Genomic DNA, 20099 nt, shown 5'->3' on the forward strand with positions numbered 1-20099 from the left:
GTTTTCATGGGCTGATACTGTTGTTCTGGGCTGGGAAAGAAATTTGGAGACCATTCTAAGGAGAAATTAGGTTTGCCAAAGCTTCCATGGAGAAGCAGTTTAAGAGACCTCAAGGAAACACGAAGAACATCTTTACTAGACAAGGACGAAAGCATCTCTTTGGCAAAGCTGATCGAGGCAATGGATTTTATTACCAAAGATAAATTCCAAAGTGGTTCCTTATTCTATAAAAAGGATTCACAGCAGGCCTCCATCAAGTAGCCAACTGTCCTAGTGCGTTTGAAGTGGGATTCCATAGACAAACATTCAGTCATCATGTAGCTTTCGAAAATGTATGTATGTATGTATGTATATCTCCAGACAATGTTCAAATGGTTGTTTCTAGTTCACTTACAGAGACCCTGCTGAGCTAAAAGCACAAGTTCCTTCTCCAAAACTCTCCTCTCACTCAGCTAGAGGCTGAAGGAGGGAAGGGGCGGAGCTCAGTTCTGTCACCTCAGAAGCAGAAGCAGGCAAGGACCTAACAGAATGAAGTCTTGAGAACACTGAAACATAAAGACAGGACAACGTGAGAGCTGGAAACTCCCTTAAAGATCACCTAACCCAAGGGCTCCTTTCGCAAAGGGGGAAACGGAGACCCGGAGTCTGGGAAGTGACTTGTTCTAGAGTCATCCAGTGATTTAGCAGCAGAGGGTGATGCTAGGACCCAGGCAGACGGCTTCTCTCAGATGGAAAATATGACTTAAATACCAGATGTATTTCTTCCTGCTGCTAAAATTCCAGTCCATGAGGCTCCCAGCTTGATGCAGGTAGGAGTGAGAAAGGAGAAGGAATATGAGCCTGTGGCCTCACCAGGACAGCTCTTGGCCGGCAGCCGGCAACTAAGGCAACCCATGCCACCAAGATGTGGGCTTCAATTCTCACCTTGCTCCCTTACTCTTCTCTCTCCTTCTCTAGTCTCTCTCCTGACTCCAGCTTGATTCTAGGCTTGGCCAGCTGCCCAGCTCTACTCAAGAGCCCCAGAGCTAATGAGTCTACCTAACTCAACGAGCCATTGTCTAGGTAAAATATCTCCACTTCAGGCCGGGGGTAATCCTCCCCCCCCCCACTCTGGGTGGGTCAACTTTCCCACAAAAGCCACACACATTTCCTTCAAGTCAGACAGTTTGGACAGTTTTCTAAGTGTTCTGGTCATTGTTACCTCCAATCTGTTAAAAAAAAATTTTTTTTAAAGAAAGAAAGAAAAGGTTTACCCATACGCCTCTGGGTGAATGCCCAACTGCCCTCTGGGGAGCCTGAATTTGCCTCTGCCTCCATCTGGTCTCGTTTAATGGGGATCTGAAAAAAAAAACCCAGTTCTTGCCTCTGCGCCAGTGTTCAGAGCTGGGGGCCTCTGCTGTGAAAGGAAACTGAACACCACCTCGCACCTCATCAGGACTGTGAGAGCAGAGCTCTGCTCCTGTTACCCCAGGGCCCTCCTTAGGGGTCTGAGAGAGCCCTGGCAGAGGGAACCGGAACCCTGAGAAGGCCTGGAAAGCTTTCCCTGGTCACAGGAATGACCCAACTCCAGGGCCAGTGGAGAGCCTGCTGCATACTTCAGCAGATGGCTGTCTCTAGTGGGAAGACACTGGGGAGGAGGAGGAGGAGGAGGACATGAGCATGTGGCCTCCTTCCTCTGTGCAGGCAGCCGAGAAACCCACGGTTTCAAATCCCCGCAGCAGAAGCCGCCTCCTGCCAAACTGAGGAGGAAGGGTCTGTGTTTCTAATTTATTCTGTACCCCCTCCAGTTGTTACTTAAAATAATCCATCATTACATGGCTGGTGGCTCCAAGATTTTTATTTAAAGCAATATGGAGAGAGGAAAAAAAAAAAAAAGAAGAAGAAGAAGAAGAAAACCCACACAACCCGTGACTGTGCTATCTTGGATTTAAGCTGAGAATCGTTTTAACACCAGAGGGTCTCCAGGTCTCCCGAGTTCACTCTCCTCTGACCACTTTGAGGATGTTGGCAGCTGCAAGAAGAGGGGGAAATGAGGATGTGGCCAAATTTTAATTTCTTAGAAACACCTTGGAAAGACTAGTACTTTTTAAAAAGGAAGTCACTGTGCTCTGGTGGGTGCTTCGTTGCTTTATCCACTGACCAGCCTTAACAATGTGGATTAAGTCTCTTCTTGCTGAAGGCACAAAATGAAGAGGCTAGGAATACCTGTCCAGGAAGTTGTTGGGGAAAATGAGATCAAACATAGCATCCCGAGAGAGCTAAGCATCTTACATTTATGTATGCTTTTCTTTTTTCTTCCTCACCCTTCCTCCTTCCCCTATCCCCTTTTCTTCTTTCCCAGTGTCTTGTATGTATTCTCAATGCAGATGCAAATAAAGGCTTTCTCAATTGTCCAGGCTAATATTAAGTCATGGCTTTGACAATTCAAAACTCCCAGCAAGTCTGGCAATCAGTGCTATTTAATTTTGAAATAGTGCTTCCCGCCCCCCACCGCCACCCCCACTCCCCCCCACAGCAGACTAACTTTCATAATTAGCTTGCTCAAGTTAAAGCAATGGGGCTGTTCCCTTATTGACACAAGGTGTGGGGGCCATACTGGTAACAAAGCCAGCAATTAATAGAAAAGTGTATATCAGCCACTCCACAAAGCAAATGCTATGCATATGGTTACACATCAATTTTCCATTTTATTATGCAGACCTATTAGCCTACTGTAATGAAGTTTTGTAATAAATACACCAGTAACACTCTCATTTCCTGGCTTTAAAATGTCAAGAGGAAACAGGGCTCGTTCCTGCCTCATCTGGCAGCTCTGAGAGGGGGCAGGGTTCCTCCATGCCTTGGCCACCACTACATCCCCAGCCCTTGGCACAGGACCTAGCTGAGTCAGTGCCCAAGAAATGAAGGTTGAAGAATGAATAAAAACAGTGAGTGAATTGACAAATGAACTGCTCCCAAACAAGTGGCAGAAGTGTGATGTCACCTATCTTCACACCTACCCTGTTCCAACCCGGAAGTCCTCAGGAAGCCTCTCTTATCACAGCCTTCATCCATAGCTGAATTAGGTCCCCTATAATGACTTCTCATGGCAGGCAGTAGCTCTCTCCTTTAGCACTTAGGATAATGATAATTAAATAAGGAGTTTAAAAAAAACATTATTATTTTTCAAGTATGGTTGTGGGGGGGGCGCGGGGAGATTTGCATGCCATGGCAGGTGTGCAGAGGCCAGAGAGTTGTGTTGAGTCTGTAGATTCTGGGGATCAAACCCCAAAGTCAGACTTTCGAGGCAAGTGTTTTTTACCCACTGAGCCCAGCTCTACATAAAGACTTGTGTCTGCCTCCACCTTTAGACAGGAACTCCTTTGAAGGAAGAGGCCGTACATGGAGGGTTAGCACTCCTCTAATCAATCTCCCCCCTCCCTCCCTCCCTCCCTCCCTCCCTATCTCCCTGGGAGGAGAGGCACTGTTCCTGCCTAGGTAACCTTGGATGAGTCAGCCAAGTAACCTCTCTAAACACAACAGCGACAGTTCAGGTCACCTCACAGGTAGGAAGCACACAACAGATCTTTCATTACTTCTTTAATTCTCTCTACATCCACAATTTGTGTCTCCAACTAGACTAGAAGCTTTAAAGTCATGAACTATGTATGCTGTCCCATTTTTGGTATAGTAGACAAGGGCCGGCCATAGGATTGTTCACATCAATCACACAAGGACTCACAGCAACAGTGGAGAAATAGTGCTGCCATCCAGAATCCTTTGTGCTGTTCATTCAGATGGGACACAACTGAATTAGGAACTTCCAAGCTGCGCACAGTCACAAATGTAGGCCCTACTCAACCACTCCCACGCCAGTTTCACCACTAACAATATTTGTCCATGGTGACCCTCCAGTGACTCAGGGAAGATACCAAAGCACACACAGCAAGACACCACTCACATGGCATCATCGTGCCTCAGTTTACAAAGAAGAACTTCTAAGCTCACAACACGTAGCCTGACTCTCTAGTCTTCTCTTCGCAAGCCCTGGACACATATTCCTTTGAAGAAACCAGAAGCATCCCGCCACCCAAAGTCTCTTGACTTAATTCCAGCTTCCCCTGGTGAATTACAACTTCTTGCAGACACAAAGGAAAGCAGAGAGACAAATGACACATAAATAAGAGCTTCCCTGGCTTGGGGGAGGGAAGCCGTAGAGATTGACGTCAGTTTTCCCAGAACCCCATTTTTCATGATAACAAAGTCTCAAGTGCTTGGGCTGCTCCCGAATTCGCCATGCAATTATGTTTTTCAATATACAATGTGGTAAGGCCAGCCAGAGCAAACTGGAATCACCCAAAGCCAACCAAGGGACCCCAAACCACCCCCTTGCAGCCGTCCCCGCCCCCTCCATCTGCAGAACAAAGATGGTCTCTGGATTGCCTGAGTTGTGCCTAAGGTGCAACAACCTTCTGAACCGGTCTCCCGCGCCAACATCAGCCTGGCAATCCTAACCCAGGCAAGGGAGGCTAGTGAGGGCAGGTTGGTGCAGATTCATTATGACAAGGAAAAAAATCATTAGTGTTTTTTTTTTTTTTTTTTTTTTTGGTCACTAAGAACAGAGCAAATGTAATCCAGGAAACTGATTCATCTACTTAAAACTATGGCATCTTGAAAATGCAGATGAGAAATCACCCTGCTTGTCCTCAGAACACTAGAAGCAATAAATATTAGTGTCAGTCTTGAGAAGTCTCTCAAATTCCATCATCAGCAGGCACTCTCCTATCGGCCCCCCCGGCTTTCCACACCATGACTGCCTGAGGAGCTCTGTGCTGGGGTGCACAGAGTAGATTAGGTTTCAAATAAATGACCCTGATTTTCCAAAAGCCAGACAGGAAATGGAATAAATTTCTTTATCTGTAGAGAAAAAATGCTATCAGATTCTGGACTCAGATTTAGAAAACAAATCAATTGCAATTACACAAAATACCTACGGGCTGCTTCCCACTCCGGCCTTTGGCACAGGACTCACATTGTACAGGCAATTTCTCTAAATAAATGTGAGGTAACAGGGTTATTATCTTTCATCCAGCAGTTATTTGTGGTAGTGGGCTATGACTGCCCAACTTCTACCTCATTCTGGGTGCTGGTGGAATAAAAACTAGATTGTTCCCACCAATTTTCATCGCCCTCTGTAACCAAACTTCTGATCTGAATCAGACAAACATGGACTCTTGGGTTCTTGGGTATGATTGCTCTGCACATCCCAGGCTAGAAAACTTTAGTTTTTAAAATGATTGTTGTTGTTTCTATAGAGTTGGTCACCAACCAAAATGAAGAGAACACTGTTTCTGGAAGTCTCACGCTGGTTTCTCCAGCCTCTACAGAAAGATGTCTGCTCCACAGGTTTTAGCATATAAGCCCATGTACACTTAATCCAAGACTGATCCTCAGAGAATCACTCAGAAACATGCCAAAATATGCAGCCAGTCACCTATAGGCCAGGGTGAACTGCACCCCTCCTCCTCTTCCACAGAGGCACAAATGGGACCCTGCAGGACAGGGTACAAGTTGACACAGAATCATTCGAGAACACAGGAACATGCACCATAGAGGTGAGCACATAGAAACAGGCCGACTCATTCAGGGACACATAACCCTGCCACAGGGAAGGCAGGAGGGTGCACATATATGTGCATACACTGATACACACACACACACACACACACACACACACACACACAGACGCAGTCACATATGTAATGCATATGGAGAAACCCTACTCCAGCCAGTCATCTCCCCGCCCCCCTCACCACACTATGCCTTCGGTCGGGCTACCCCCAGCTCCGCGCCCCTTTTTCTGAACAAGCTGGAGTTCCAACAGGCAGCTGTGGCAGGGCCACTGCCAAGCTAAGTGGACAGGGGCACCTAGGGCTCCGGACTCATGCGGCCATTCATTCGGCAACGCCCCAGCGGCGGGGCCGCAGCTGCAGCAAGGGAGGCGGAGGCGCTCACTGCAGCTCTCTCCCGCGATGCAAGTTCAGCTGCCCGCCAGTATGCTTTGCTAACCGCCCCCCACCCTCCCGCCACCACAGATCTCCAAGACATGCTGGGGGGAGGGTGGACTGAGCGGCTGACCCCCAGAGCAAAAAGTCCCGCGTTGCCTCTGTTCCTGAATGCTACCCCTACTGCCCTCCTCGTGGTCAAGTCTGCTCGGCCGTCCCCAACCCCCCAACCTTACCCCCTAGCCCAGGGGCTGGTACTCAAGCCCCGCACTCACCACCTGGCGAGTTATATCGGCCGCTGCCATCGCTCCTTGGTCCGCCAGGGCTGCTTCGGGTGCCTCCACAACGGGAGCCGCTGCACAGGAAACAGAGGAGCTCCTCCGACAAAGAGAAAGTGTTACACTTCGGGCGCGACCAAGTCTGGTGGGGGGAGGTGCAGGGAGGGGCCCCCTCACTGCTGCTCCAACCCCAACCTCTCCTCTATCACCCACCCCCTTGGAGTAGGGTGTGGGAGGGGACGGATTGGCCGAGCTGCCTTCCCCTAAGGCGAGCCCAGTTCCAGTTCTCTCTGCAACCCCAGCCTCGGCCCCTGTGAAGGGGGCGGGGGCTCCCCTCGGTGACCACGTCCTCCAACCCCCCTCCCTGCGGCTACTGGGCTCCGTGGTACGTCCCGACCTCTGCTGAATTGTCATACACACACACACACACATACACACACGTTTTCCCTTACATCCTGAGCGCCCCCCCCCAAGACCTGAGGCTGGAAGGGTGTCCAGCCCCTCCCCCTCTCTGCTCCTAGGCTGGGATCTGCAGTTCTCTTTCTTTTCCTAGCCCCCATAACCCCTCAGGCTCCCCACGGAGAAACCCGGGTGCTTGCATGGGAGCACTGGCCTCTGGAGTCTCAATGCTTCACTATAGTCCATCCTACCTAACCATGTTATCTCCTTGGGGTGGGGGGTGGGGCCGTGGCAGGGCAGGGGTTGCGGCACCTGCAGCGCCACCACATTATAGCTCAGAAATGAAGCGTTAATGGGGGAGCCGCACTGCAGCCCCACAACTGAGCTGTGACTTGTGGAGGACGCCTGCCTCTCCTGTCCGAAGGTTCCCAAGCCTCGCTTGCAGTAGGCTGTAATTTCCAGGGAACCTGGTTCCCTGATAAAAAAAAAAAAACTGACCTCACTGGTCCCTGCCCTCAGGATGAACAGGATAAACAGGGATGCAGAGCATACCACTTTCTAGGTTAGGGAGCCAGAAGGGAGTCTCAGAATGGGAGCTGAGGGTCTCCAGCTCCGTTGAGCCTGACAGAGATACAGAGGGGCAACTCACTGTATCCAGCTGCAATACTAACTCAGCCCAGGACTGCATGGCTGACCTGGAACAGAGCTCATATCATCCAAAGCTAGAGCACCTGCCTGCTCTCCTTTCCCTCCCAGCAGACTGCTTTCTGTGGTCCTCTCCCTGGTATGTCTCCCCATCATCTCAGCCCTGAATCCCCTTCTCTCTGTCTTGGGATTGGCTTTGTTGCCTTATGAGTGAGTGATGGACTTGGCATGATATGGTTTGCCAGAGGCCGAAGAGGGACACCTCACTCTTCAAAATGATAGGATCTTTTTTTTTTTTTTTTTTTTTTTTTTGGTTTTTCGAGACAGGGTTTCTCTGTGTAGCCTTGGCCATCCTGGACTCACTTTGTAGACCAGGCTGACCTCGAACTCACAGCGATCCACCTGCCTCTACCTCCCGAGTGCTGGGATTAAAGGCGTGTGCCACCACGCCTGGCTCCAAAATGATAGGATCTTTAGTTCTCTCTCTTGAGGAGGAGGCAGCCAAAAAAGAAAGGTACTGGGGAGGGGATCTCACACAAAGGCCAGGCCTAGAAAGTATGTGGAGAGAGGAGTCAGGGAACCTCAGTCACCACAAAAGAACTCCCCTGGCCCTCCAATCCCACCTGGCAGTGACTGCTTCTCCTGTTCTCTCTGGGAGCTCTTTATGTAACGTATACAAGTTGACAACATGGACTCTATGAAACATGTCCCCAGTGCCTGATGTGGTAGTCCATTAAGTGATCCCGGAACAAAAGAAAGTACCATAAAGAGCAGGTAGCAGGAAGGGTAGCCATGAAGAACTAAGGATTCGGGAGGCAATGTGTCTCTTGCCTTCCATAATTGTTCTTGATACTCAAGAGGGTAGGCTAAAGAGGCGGACCTGATACAATCAGAGACCACAGGAAGAGGAGCAGCCAGCGGTAGTTTTGAAGACCCTCGTGAACACTTGGAGAACAGCTAGGCCCTGGACTGGTACAGCAGAAACACATTAAACCAAGGCTCAAATTGAGGAACTACTTTAAGGCTTGGGCCTCAACCAGATGGGGGTGGGGAGTCAGAAGTGCTGGCAGCTTCCAGGTTAGGCCTCTGGTAGATAGCCCTTGAGTCTTCCCTGCCAAAGGGTCCAGGCCAAGCTCTGATATTGGCACCTTGTTCTCAAGGTGTATACATGGCATTTGGCTGAAAAGAGACTTCAAAGCTGCTACCAGTTGGGTTGAGCTGGATGGAGGCCATAATGGGGTAATGGGGTTCCCCAGGAGTCCTGCCAGCCTCCACCCCCAACACACACATCCCACACAGACTGCCTCCTAAGCACTGGGGACACTTCAGCACAGACACCTTGGTGCCCAACGGATGTGCCACCCTCAGCCTCCTGTCCCTAGAGGCTTTCAGAACCCGAACAAGATCTCTTCACAACGCTGGACCTCCCAGCCTGGGTTGGAGTGTGTAATTCAAATCTCCTGCGACACCATTGTTCCTTTCTTACTCACCTGCTGTCCATCTAGACAAAGAACACTCAGTTCTACAGAGGTTTTGGAAACTGCTTGAGTTGTGCTTGCCAGTCTTTGGTCCTAGTTCCCTTCTCAGGGACAGGGTAGGCAGAAAGGCTGAGGAGAGAAGAGATCTCATTAAGTGGTCAGTAAGTGGCTAAGTTTTGTTCCTCCTCTCCTCCTTCCAGAGGGTTGAAAAGATCTTTCGTGATAGGGAAAAAAAAAACAAAAACCCCACACACACAACAACTTGAGGGGAAAAAAAAAAACAGAGGTCAGAGAAAGAAGAGACTGGGTAGTTTGTTTAGTTGATAGAGCACTTGTCCACCTACCGTGCAGGAAGCCCCGGACCTGATCCCCAGCACCACATCCCCAGCATGCCTGTGCTCTCAGCATGTCAGAAGTGGGAAGCAGCATATTTGAGGTTATTCCAGCTACAAGTCAAGCTCAAGGCAATCTTGGCTTAAGTGCTAGTCTGTCTCCATTTTTTGAAAGGAGGAGGAAGAGAAAGAGGGGGGGATGCTTTTTATGACGAGGATTATTTTTCCGACACGGGTTTCTCTGTGTACCTTCGCTGTCCTGGATTCACTTTGTAGTCCAGGCTGACTTTGAACTCACAGAGATCTGCCTGCCTCTGTCCCCCAAAGTGCTGGGATTACAGGCATCTGCCACTGCACCTGGCATGAAGAGGAATTTTTGAGTTCATAGGCACTACCATGAACATATGTGCATGTAAGGTGTGGTGTCCTTGTGGTGCCCTGGCAACCAAGGCCCAGTACAGTGCAGTGTCTGCCAGGTGCTCAGCCAAATGGCTGCTGAGTAAAGAAACTAACAGAGGCATGCAAAAACTTATATATAAGTGTGTGTGTTTCTTTGTTTTGTTTTGTTTTGTTTGTTTGTTTTTTGAGACAGGGTCTCTCTGTGTAGCCTTGGTTGTCCTGGACTCATTTTGTAGACCAGGCTGGCCTCGAACTCACAGAGGTCCTCCTGCCTCTGCCTCCCAAGTGCTGGGATTAAAAGCATGTGCCACCACACCGGGAATAACATTGAATTTTTAAAATACTTATTTTTATGTATATGTATGTATCCGTGTGAGTGTATGTGACATGTGTGCAGGGGTCCTCAGAGGCCAGAAGAAGGTTGGCTCCCCTGGAATTGGAGATCCAGGCTGTTAAACTTGGGAACAGAACTCAGGTCCCCTGAAAGAGCAATAACTGCTCTTTTCTGGCACTTCATCTCTCCATCTTGATTAGGAAACTCTGACCCTCCTGTCTCTGCTTGAGTGCTGGGCTTATGAGCATGCGCCGCCTGTCTAGTCTCTCTATGTTTCTTAATGGGTGGCGCTTAATATGCACTAGAAGGGCCAGTGGGGATGGGGAAAGGCCAGGAAATGGGGTAGATAAAAAGAAGATGTTCTAAAGCTGAGCAAGGGGCGCATGTCTGTAATCCCAGCACTTGGGAGGGAAGGCAAGAAAATCAGGAGTTCAAGATTCTCCTCAAGTGCATGGCTACATGAGACCTTCTGCAAAAAAAAAAACAAAAAACAAAAAAACAAAAAAACAAAACACATTAACAAAATGTACAACATTCTAAAATGAAAAAAAAAAAAACCAATTCTAGAGCTAGGAATGCATTTCAGTAGTGCAGCTTTTCTCTAACATACAACGGGTTCTGGGTTCAGTCCCAGCGCTGCCTCCCCAAAAGTTCTGGTGTGTTATTACGCAGTCGTGTTATCACAGATAGTAATAATGCACTGTATCTTTCATAAAGATAAAAAATTATTTTGGATGTTCTCACCGTAATTGAATGATAAACTGTTGAAAGGGATCATTAAAAATGTGCATGTGTTTACCTGAATTTAAACAATGTATGCGTGCATCAAAACATCATGGTACCCCATTACTCTACTTAGATCTTAACTACCCCCTAAAGGCCAATACACTAAAGGTTTGATCCCCAACTTGGCACCACGGAAAAGTGGTAAAAGAAAAAATTCAAGAATCAGAGCCTCATTAGAGATCATTCTGTGACAGGAGTATGTGGGATCCAGGGCTCATCTTTTACTCTTTGTTCCTCTCCAGTTCTCTATTAGATGAACAATTTTTTTCTGCAATAAGCCTTAACATAAGAGGATCTGGAGTTAAACCTCAATTCCAGGAGCTCACATGATGGAAGGAGAGAACAAACTCCTGCAAGTTGTCCTCTGATCTCTACATATGCACTGTGGAATGCTCCTGCCTCCCTCTCCAAACGAAAGAAAGAAAGAAAGAAAGAAAGAAAGAAAGAAAAAATTTAACATAAATAAACGAACAAAAACATGAACAAACAAAACAAAAAGGAGTGATTTAGGGTAACTGGAGAGTAGATAATTGTAGAAAAACAGGTTAAAGAATGATGGAACTAGCCAGGCGTGGTGGTGCACGCCTTTAATCTCAGCACTCGGGAGGCAGAGGCAGGTGGATCCCTGTGAGTTCGAGGCCAGCCTGGTCTACAAAGCAAGTCCAGGACAGCCAGGGATACACTCAGAGAAACCCTGTCTCGAAAAACCTAAAAATAAAAAAAATTAAAAAAGAGTGATGGAACTTCGTCGAGTAGTTTAGGGTATCAGTGCGTAGATCTCCGTGGAAGAAGTGATGTTTGAATTGAGATCTGAAAATTACATAAGAGTAGTCAAGAGTGACAAGAACACTCGGGGTAAAGAAAGAGCATGTGTGAAGTCTGTGTTCCAGGAAACAGACAGGGCTGGGGCTGGGGCTGGGCCTGGGCTTCAGCAGTAGAGTACTGATCGAAAGCTAGTGTGGCTGGAATTACCAGGGTCTGGAGTGGAGGTGGCACAGAACAAGATAGTGAAAGGCCCGAGGCTGTTGTATTGTTTTTATCCTGAGATTCTAGACGGGAGTGGAGGGAGGATGCATTCAGTGATGGTGTTTGCCTACTGTGCGTGAGATCCTGGGTCCAATGCCTTGAAGAACATGTGTGTGTGTATGTGTGTGTCTGTGTGAGTATGTGTGTGTGTGTGTGTCTGTGTGAGTATGTGTGTGTGAGTATGTGTGTGTGTCTGTGTGAGTATGTGTGTGTGTGTGTCTGTGTGAGTATGTGTGTGTGAGTATGTGTGTGTGTCTGTGTGAGTATGTGTGTGTGTGTGTCTGTGTGTGTCTGTGTGCGTGTGTGTGTGTGTGTGTGTGTGTGTGTGTGTGTGTGTGTGAGAGAGAGAGAGAGAGAGAGAGAGAGAGAATTCCTCTGAAGCCAACAACAGTCATGTTTTGAACATCCTTGGCTTCAGGGTGGGGTGGACTAAGGAGAAGGAGACTACAAGCAGAAAGGTTATTGAGGCAATCCAGCAGAGTGATTGATCATGGCTTCTTTGACAGAGTGACGGACATGGAGATAACAGGACACATTTGGCAGAAATTTTAAAAGTAAAGTCAGGTGGTGGTGGCACACACCTTTAATCCCAGCACTCCGGAGCCAGAGGCAGCCAGATCTCTGTTCTGCAAAGCAAGTTCTAGGATAGCCAGGGCTACACAGAGAAACCTTGTCTCAGGGAAAAAAAAAAAAAAAAAAGGAAAAAGAAAAGAAAATCAAGCCGGGTTTGGTGATGTGGAGAGTAATATCAACCTAGGAACTCTCTTGACACTGGAAGGGACAACATCAAGTGGGAAAGTACAGCTTAGAGGGGAAATATAAACATGAAATCATTGGTGTGTATACATGGGATTTAAGTCCATGAGATTACATACAGGGAGAATAGAGAAGGTTGGAGACTAATTTCTGGAAAATACCAATACTTAGAAGTGGGAGCGGGGGCAAAGACAAAGCTGAGCAGATAGAACGAATTGCATGTGTGAGGCCTTGGGGTCTACGTCCAGCGCCACCAAAATGAAGGGAAATGGAAGTAGAAGTGGGAGAGAATTTCAAGAAGAAAGTAACAGTCAACAGAACTGATTGCTGTGGGAAAGCCCAGGAGGTCTGGGTTGGGGTTCAGTGCTTTCCTAGCCTGAGAGAGTCCTTGGGGCTCCACAGCCAGAAACACACACACACACACACACACACACACACACACACACACACACACACACACACACACACACACACACACACGGGGAGGGGGGGGATGGGGGGATGGGGTCAATGAAGATAAAAACATATTCATAAAATAAAATCCCAGCTTCTTGGAGGTCTTTCAGATCAGCAAGAGCTATTTCAGAGATGGGCTGGTAGCCCCCAAACCTCTTAAGTGTGTTGAAGAGTGGCTGGGACGTGAAGAAAGAGACTCAGCACACACAATCAGCTGCGAAAGAAAGCAGAAGTATGTAGGGCTCAGAGTTTCTTTAAAGACACTGCGAGGGCAGAACACATGCGTACATTTCGGTGTACTTGGGAAAGGTCCAGGTGATAGGCACTGATTGACTGCACCCAGTAGCGAGCCAGTAAATATTTAATAGCTAGCTCGCCAAAAAAAATATACCAAAAAAAAAAAAAAAAAAAAAAAAAAAAAAAAACAACCCAAAAAACAAAAAAACCGAGCCCGCTTCTACGTCACTTGCTGATTTCCATGGGGTAAATACTCTCACCGCGACTGATTTCAAGTTATCAATATGACATCTTGGGCTTGGCAAGCAGGTAAAAGCACACTGGCAGCAGAAAAGAGGATTGGGATGTTCAGTTGCTGGCCAGCTGTAGCTCTTCAGTCTTGTGAATTGCCCGTATGTGCCTTTTGCCTACTTTTACACTGAAATGCTTGTCTTTCTCTTGTTAACTCCTATGATGCCTTTCCATGTGGATTAGCATACGAAGTCATTAATTTTGTTCCTATTCTGTGTAAAGAGACTGAAATATTTATATGCCCAAATCTATCACCATTACGCTCAAAGATTTTTGCCCCCTGGTATTGTACTTTTTTTTTTTTGTAAACTATTAAATTAGTACTCTGCTTTGATTAGTGTATATTTGGCTAACTAAATATTTCAGATCCCCCTCCCTCCTCCACTCTCCAGAAAAATCTCATGCATTCCAGTTGACTCTGAATTCCCTATGTAGGTGAGGATGACCTTGCACTTTTAGTCTCTCCTGCCTCTGCCTCCCAAGTGTAAAAGTAATTTCATTCTCCTCGCTCAGTTGTTATCTGGGAGTCTTATTGCCTCCTTCTGCTAACTTAGGCCTAGTCCTGGAAGCGTCTAGCCTCCATACAATCTAACCTACGCCTAGAATGTTCTCAGCCTCTGAGACTTACTGCTGAATAAGCTCACTCTTTCTAGTTCTTTCTGAGCTCTGGGCTGGCTGGTTCAGCTCAGCTGTTCTGGCTCAAACTCTTCTCCCAGCTGATTGATTTAATATGGCTTCTCTCTCGACCTGGAATTGCTCTGCTTGTCCTCAAACTAACTCAGTGATCTGCTCTAATCTCCTGGCTTCTTCTCATTTTCTCCCTTGTCTCGTCTTCACTTGAGTTCTCTCTCTGCAACTCATCTCTCGCTGTCCTGGTAAAACTGCCTCCTCTCTCTGAAAAACTGCCTCTTAAGTAGCTTCCCTTCCTCCGTCTTCTCATGAGAGTTGGGCATGTCCTATTCTGTCAAATCTTCTCTGATTCGTCACCTTTTTTGCCACTCAACTTCACTTTCAAACATGGGTGCTTCCCTCTACAAACTAACTTTACCTTTGATTGGGATTAAAGGCATATATCAACCATGCCTGGATCTAAGCTTTTCTTTACCTGATATTTGCTCTACCAGGCTGGTCTTGAACTCAGATCTGCATGCCTCTGTCCCCTGGATTAAAGACATGTTTGTATTCCAGCCAGATCACACAGAAGATCTTTGGATGTGATCTCTTGCCAGAGCAGCCATGTTCTGAATTAACCTTCCTCTACACCAAGGTGCTGCGATCACACAGATATGTATCAAAATGCCCTGTTTATAATGTGCTGGCATGGAACTCAGGTCTTTATGTAAACTAGGCAAACACTAAATCAAATGTCCTACATCCCTAGTCCCTCAGCTAAGTATTTTAAATATCACAGCAGTGCAGAGAGCACTTTTAAATAGCCTGCTTCCTTCTTTTCAAAGTTGAATCTACATTCCTTTCCACTGATCAGCTATTTTATCTACTCTAGCAAATACACATTAAGTACCTTCAGTCAATTGGTGACTGGTGTCCTTGTTTGTTTTTATGGTCAACCTATGTATGGTCCTATCTTATGGAAACATTTTTCTCACTTAAAGCCAGTCAGTGCATCAGATAAACTAAGCATCCTCCATGCTGTCATATCATAAAGGAGTCCTCGTATGGCCTTTGCGCTGCTGCATGACATGGCGGCTCATCTACCTGAGAATACACTTCTTATTGTGGAACTTGGGGACCTGATGCGCTCGGTTTGTGACACAAGTTGCCAAAGAGCCAAAGCTGCTTCTGGGCATGATATGGGCTTCTACTACAAATGGTTTCCCAGCCCATCTCAATGTAGGGCCTGTTACTGTCTGTTCAAGTGAGATCAAAGGTCTCATAATAGGATATTCACAAGCCATCCCCTCTCCTGGTTCCCAAAGGCAATGCATCAGCCTTCAGCAGTGATAGCAATAAAAATAGTAGTTCTCAAATCCCGTGTCAGAAAGTAGGGATTTAAATAAATTGCCATGGCATAAGGTTGGGTGGGTAGGGAAGGTGCGGTGGATCTGTGAGCAAATGGGGGAAGGTAGGTTAATGTTATCAAAATATACTGCACAAAATTTCTGAAGACCGATGAGAAAATGTTTTTTAAAAAAATTAATTGCTGTGGGTCTGATTATAAATCCAAGCAAAATACCTAAAGTTTTAGGAAAGCTTGCTTAGACAGACTACTCACATTTGCTATTGCAGGTCATCTAGTAAAAAATACAAATATGTATGGAATAAATCATTGATAAAAGATGGCTTATTATCTATTCAATAATGTGTATTGTACGAACAATAATGCAAAAGCATTCGCTAAGAGTTTAATCAACTGTGTGAACTCAACGGGGCACATTTCCAGGCTTACTGTTGGCCATTGATCAGTATTGATTGACCCAATAATATGAATAGGACACTGGTATTTAACAAAATGAACTAGGCCAGTAGGAGCTATTTAGTCTGGCCCTATCTCATGATGAGTCCCATTGACAGATTTGTGATAGAGGCTTTGGTTTTGACAATTTTAAGGAAGTGAGGTAGTCCTGGGCACTGTAACTGAACTTTAGCTACTTTGTGGGTTCTCCTTTTTCCCACCATTCTCCACCCCTTTTCTTTTTCCCTTTCAACCCCTAACATTAGATATAAGAGAGGAAAAAAAAAAAAGGGGACGGAGAGGAAAGGCATGAAATCCTTGAATAAAGTCAGGGGTGAGAAAGGGGTCAACTTTATCTTTAGGCTGCTTCCTGCTGGTTAGTTCCTTGGGGCAAGTTTGATATTTGCTGTCAGGGTATCTAATTACTTCTTGGTTTTCTTCTTTGTGCACCACTACTTAACAAACTGCAATCAACTCCCCCTGAGCCACCAACAACCACCCAACAACCCACCTATTGTGGCTCTAGCACTTATATACCCTATGAAAAACCCTCAGAATTCCAAATATCACACAATCACAGAAACTATCTGCATCTGGCAAAATCATGCCTGTGCTAGACCTTGAAGCAAATTATAGTCATCTGCTGTGAAGCAGTCCCTTATCCCCACACCTGGGATTAAAATGAAAACATATTCTTACAATATTTCTGAGGTTTTTGTTTTGTTTTGTTTTACCTTTTCTGAGACAAGGTTTCTCTGCGTAGCCTTGGCTGTCCTGGACTCACTCTGTAGACCAGGCTAGCCTCAAACTCACAGAGATCCACCTGCCTCTGCCTCCAAAGTGCTGGGATTAAAGGCATGTGCTACCCTGTCCGGTTTATGTCTGTGTGTGTGTGTGTGTGTGTGTGTGTGTGTGTGTGTGTGTTTGTTTGTTTGTTTGTTTTTAAGAAACCAACATTTCAAAATCTCACTACAGGGTACTAGTGGCACACATCCTTAGTCCCAGGACTTGGGAGATAGGAGCAGGAAGATCTCTGTGAGTTCAAGGCCAGCCTGGTCTACAGAGTGAGTTCCAGGACAGCCAAGGCTACACAGAGAAACCTTATCTCGAAAACAAAATAAAACAAACAAAAGACAGGGGTTGCTACAGAGACGGTTCAGCAGCTAAGAGCACTTGCTGCTGCTGTTACAGAGCCTCATCCACCTATCCCATCACTGTCTTATACTCAGGTGGGCCTCTACACTCTACCATGATTGCCACACAAAAGACAAAACAGTCAAATGTGCCAGACCTCTGCTAGGCATTGCACATCCTGAGGCTGGCCTTGTCCCTACTGTTATGACTCCAGTCTTTTGGGCTTGTGAGTCCCTGGCTCTGTACATCTAACCTAAAGTGAGATTTTTCCCCCCTCCAGCCCTGAGCTCTCAGAACCCCATACTCTAAACCCTTTTTTGTACCCTTCCCAACCCTCCCAACCCCCCACCCAGCCATAGTCAGAGAAGAGAATCCTCATGTGACCATGACTTATTTCCCACCAAATACGGCACAGCATTCTTCAAAGCCTATGAGTGCGCTGGGCACAAGTCAGCCCCTCAATAGGAGATGAGAGACTCCAAGTTGCCATCTGCCTAATCCACATGGCCAGTTGGAGTCAGCGCTTCTCTGAACGAATCAGCAGAGGTCTTGTTTGCCTCCTGTTGTTTCAAGTTCAGTGTGTTCGGATGTATTGTCACTTTCATGAGCAAACACAATGTCGGAAATCACCTGAGGGCTAGCAAGTTGGATTGGAAGACTTGTTCCCCTAAAGTCCTTGACTAGCGGCTGCAGTTCAGTACATCTTCAGATCTGGTATCAGCCTCTTCCAGGCAACCCGGAAGCTGGTAGCTGGTGGTGGCTAGAGCTTGAGGGCTGAGAAGATGCATGCTCTTTGCAGCATCCTCCATCACCTCATGTGGTAAATCGGATTTGCAAAGTGCATGGTCTGAGGCAATGACAGCTGGACTCACCCAGCTTCTCTTGGCTTAAATACTACACTGTTTAAATCCTGCATGCCTTTTGGTGCACATACCCCACCAATAGCAAGTGAACATATTTGACCTTTTAATGGCTTCAGTTTGAGCTGGTAGAGCCTGTTCATCCATTTCCTATTCCTGTAGCGTGGCATTTTTTTTTTTTAACGGAATCTGAAGCCAGACCTCTTAGGTTTAAGCCTCGTGATAGCTATGTGGCCTGAAGCTTGTTTTCTCATATAATTGAGATGGTGATAGGAAGAGAACCTACAGTATAGGATCATATGGAAATTAAATACTTCAAAATCTGTTAGATGCTCAAACAACACTGTTATATAATTAAAAGTTATGTCAATTGGTTTTTCTTGGGTTTTTCTCTTGTTGTTTTAAGACAGGCTCTCAAGTATCCTAGGCTGGCCTCAAACTTGCAATGCAGCCAAAAAATGACCTTGCTTCCATCTCCCAAATGCTGAGATTAGAAGCTTGAACTACCATGACCCTGTTTGTGTGGTGCCGGAGATCAAACAGAGGGCTTCACCAGTGCTAGGCAAGAGCTTAACCAACTGAGCGACTTTCCAGCCCCATCTATATGGTTATTAAGCAAATTAGTGAGTTTCCAGTATACATAGCATGTTCATCTCCCTACTAAGTTAATAGGCTGAACCCCAATCCTTATTGTGACAGTATTTGGAGTTGGGATGTTTGGGAAGTAATTAGCTCATGAGGGTGGGGCCTTCCTGAATGGGGCTAGTGTCCTTGAAAGAAGAAACCAGAAGCCTGAGATCTGTAACCAGGAAAGAGGTCAGCAACACAGTTTCACTAGCGGCAATGGGCCAAAGAAGAGATGACAAGATAATGAGGAAAATTCTTATGAGGAATGAAAACGATGGCATACTATACCACCAGCTAAGGAGCAATGCTAGAGCAGTGCATAGGGGGAAATGTGGGGCTCTAAATACATACACTAAAAAGAAGAAGAAAGCTCTCAAATAGCCTAACCTTCCACGCCAGGAAACTACAAAAGCGAGGTCAAATGAAACCCGCAGTAGAGGCTGGAGAGATGGTTCTGCATTTAAGGGCACACACTGCTCGTGTTGAGGATCCATGTCAGGTGACTCACAATCACCTGCTCCAAGGGATCCAACAACCTTGTCTATACCTCTTCTGTGGACACTAGGCTTAGGCGTACATACTTCTACACCAACACACACATATACACATCATCAAGAGTAAAATAATAGAAGGTTGGAAAGATGGCCCTTCAGTTAAGGGCACTGATACCCAGCATCCGCATAGTGACCCACAACTATCTTTAACTCCTGTTCTCAGAGACCCAACACTGTTCTCACCTCTTCAGGTACCATGTGCACACGTAATATACATACATGTATACAAGCACAACACTCATATACATAATATAATAAATATTTTTAAAATAATAATTTTTTAAAATCCACAACACCAAAGGAAAGAAGACTAGAGTGGAAGTTAAAAAAAAAAAAAAAAAAAAAAAAAAAGCAAGCAGAAAAGCAACAGAGAGAATGGATGAAACAGAAGGCTGATTCTTTGGGAAAAAATCAAGTTGACAAACTTTTTTTGTTTTTGTTTTGTTGTTGTTGTTTGTTTTGTTTTTTTTTCAGACAGGGTTTCTTTGTGTAGCCTTGGCTGTCCTTCACTCCCTTTGTAGACCAGGCTGGCCTCGAACTCACAGCGATCCGCCTGCCCCTGCCTCCCGAGTGCTGGGATTAAAGGAGTGCGCCGCCCACGCCCAGTGGTTTTTTTGTTTGTTTGTTTGTTTGTTTTGAGACAGGGTTTCTCTGCATAGCCTTAGGCTGTCCTGGACTCACTTTGTAGACCAGACTGACCTTGAACTCACAGAGAACCACCTGCCTCTGCCTCCTGAGTGCTGGGAATAAAGGCATGCATCACCATGCCCTGCTCGATATTGTTTTATAAATTGCTTTTGTTTTGCTTTTTTGAGACAGGTTTTAAGAAACTCGGGTGAGCCTCAAACTGTCCTTATAGTTTGCCCAAAGATGACCCTGAACTTCTGTTCTTCCTGCCTTTACCTCCCCATAGCTGGGATTACAGGCTTGAGCCACCGTTACCAGCTCATGATATGGGTCCTTCCTAAAGGGGACTAGTTTTATTCTGGGCTGGGGATCAACTCCAGGGCCTCCTTCGTGCTAGGCAAGCACCTGCCAAGAGAAGCAGCCTTGGCTTTCTTGCATCGGCTGTGGTGTGTATGTGTGGCCATGTGAGTGTGAGTGGGGGTG

The 20099-nt window shown here is 46.4% G+C and overlaps 1 protein-coding gene across 5 annotated transcripts in view; it reads right to left on the minus strand.

Moving 5' to 3' along the window:
- Positions 1 to 8913, minus strand: part of Septin6 (septin 6) — a 77353-nt gene extending 68440 nt beyond the window's left edge. For 2 of the 5 annotated variants that reach the window (XM_051140857.1, XM_051140856.1), the window contains exon 1: positions 6260 to 6592. In XM_051140857.1, the coding sequence (XP_050996814.1) occupies positions 6260 to 6289 (30 nt within the window). In that variant the 5' untranslated portion in view covers positions 6290 to 6592. Of the gene's footprint in view, positions 1 to 6259; positions 6594 to 8796 lie in introns of those variants that run through there. The other 3 variants (XM_051140858.1, XM_051140855.1, XM_051140854.1) reach the window with 3 other exon arrangements.
- Positions 8914 to 20099: the final 11186 nt, after the last annotated feature.

Source organism: Acomys russatus, chromosome X (assembly GCF_903995435.1).
Source record: "Acomys russatus chromosome X, mAcoRus1.1, whole genome shotgun sequence".
Taxonomy (NCBI): domain Eukaryota; kingdom Metazoa; phylum Chordata; class Mammalia; order Rodentia; family Muridae; genus Acomys; species Acomys russatus.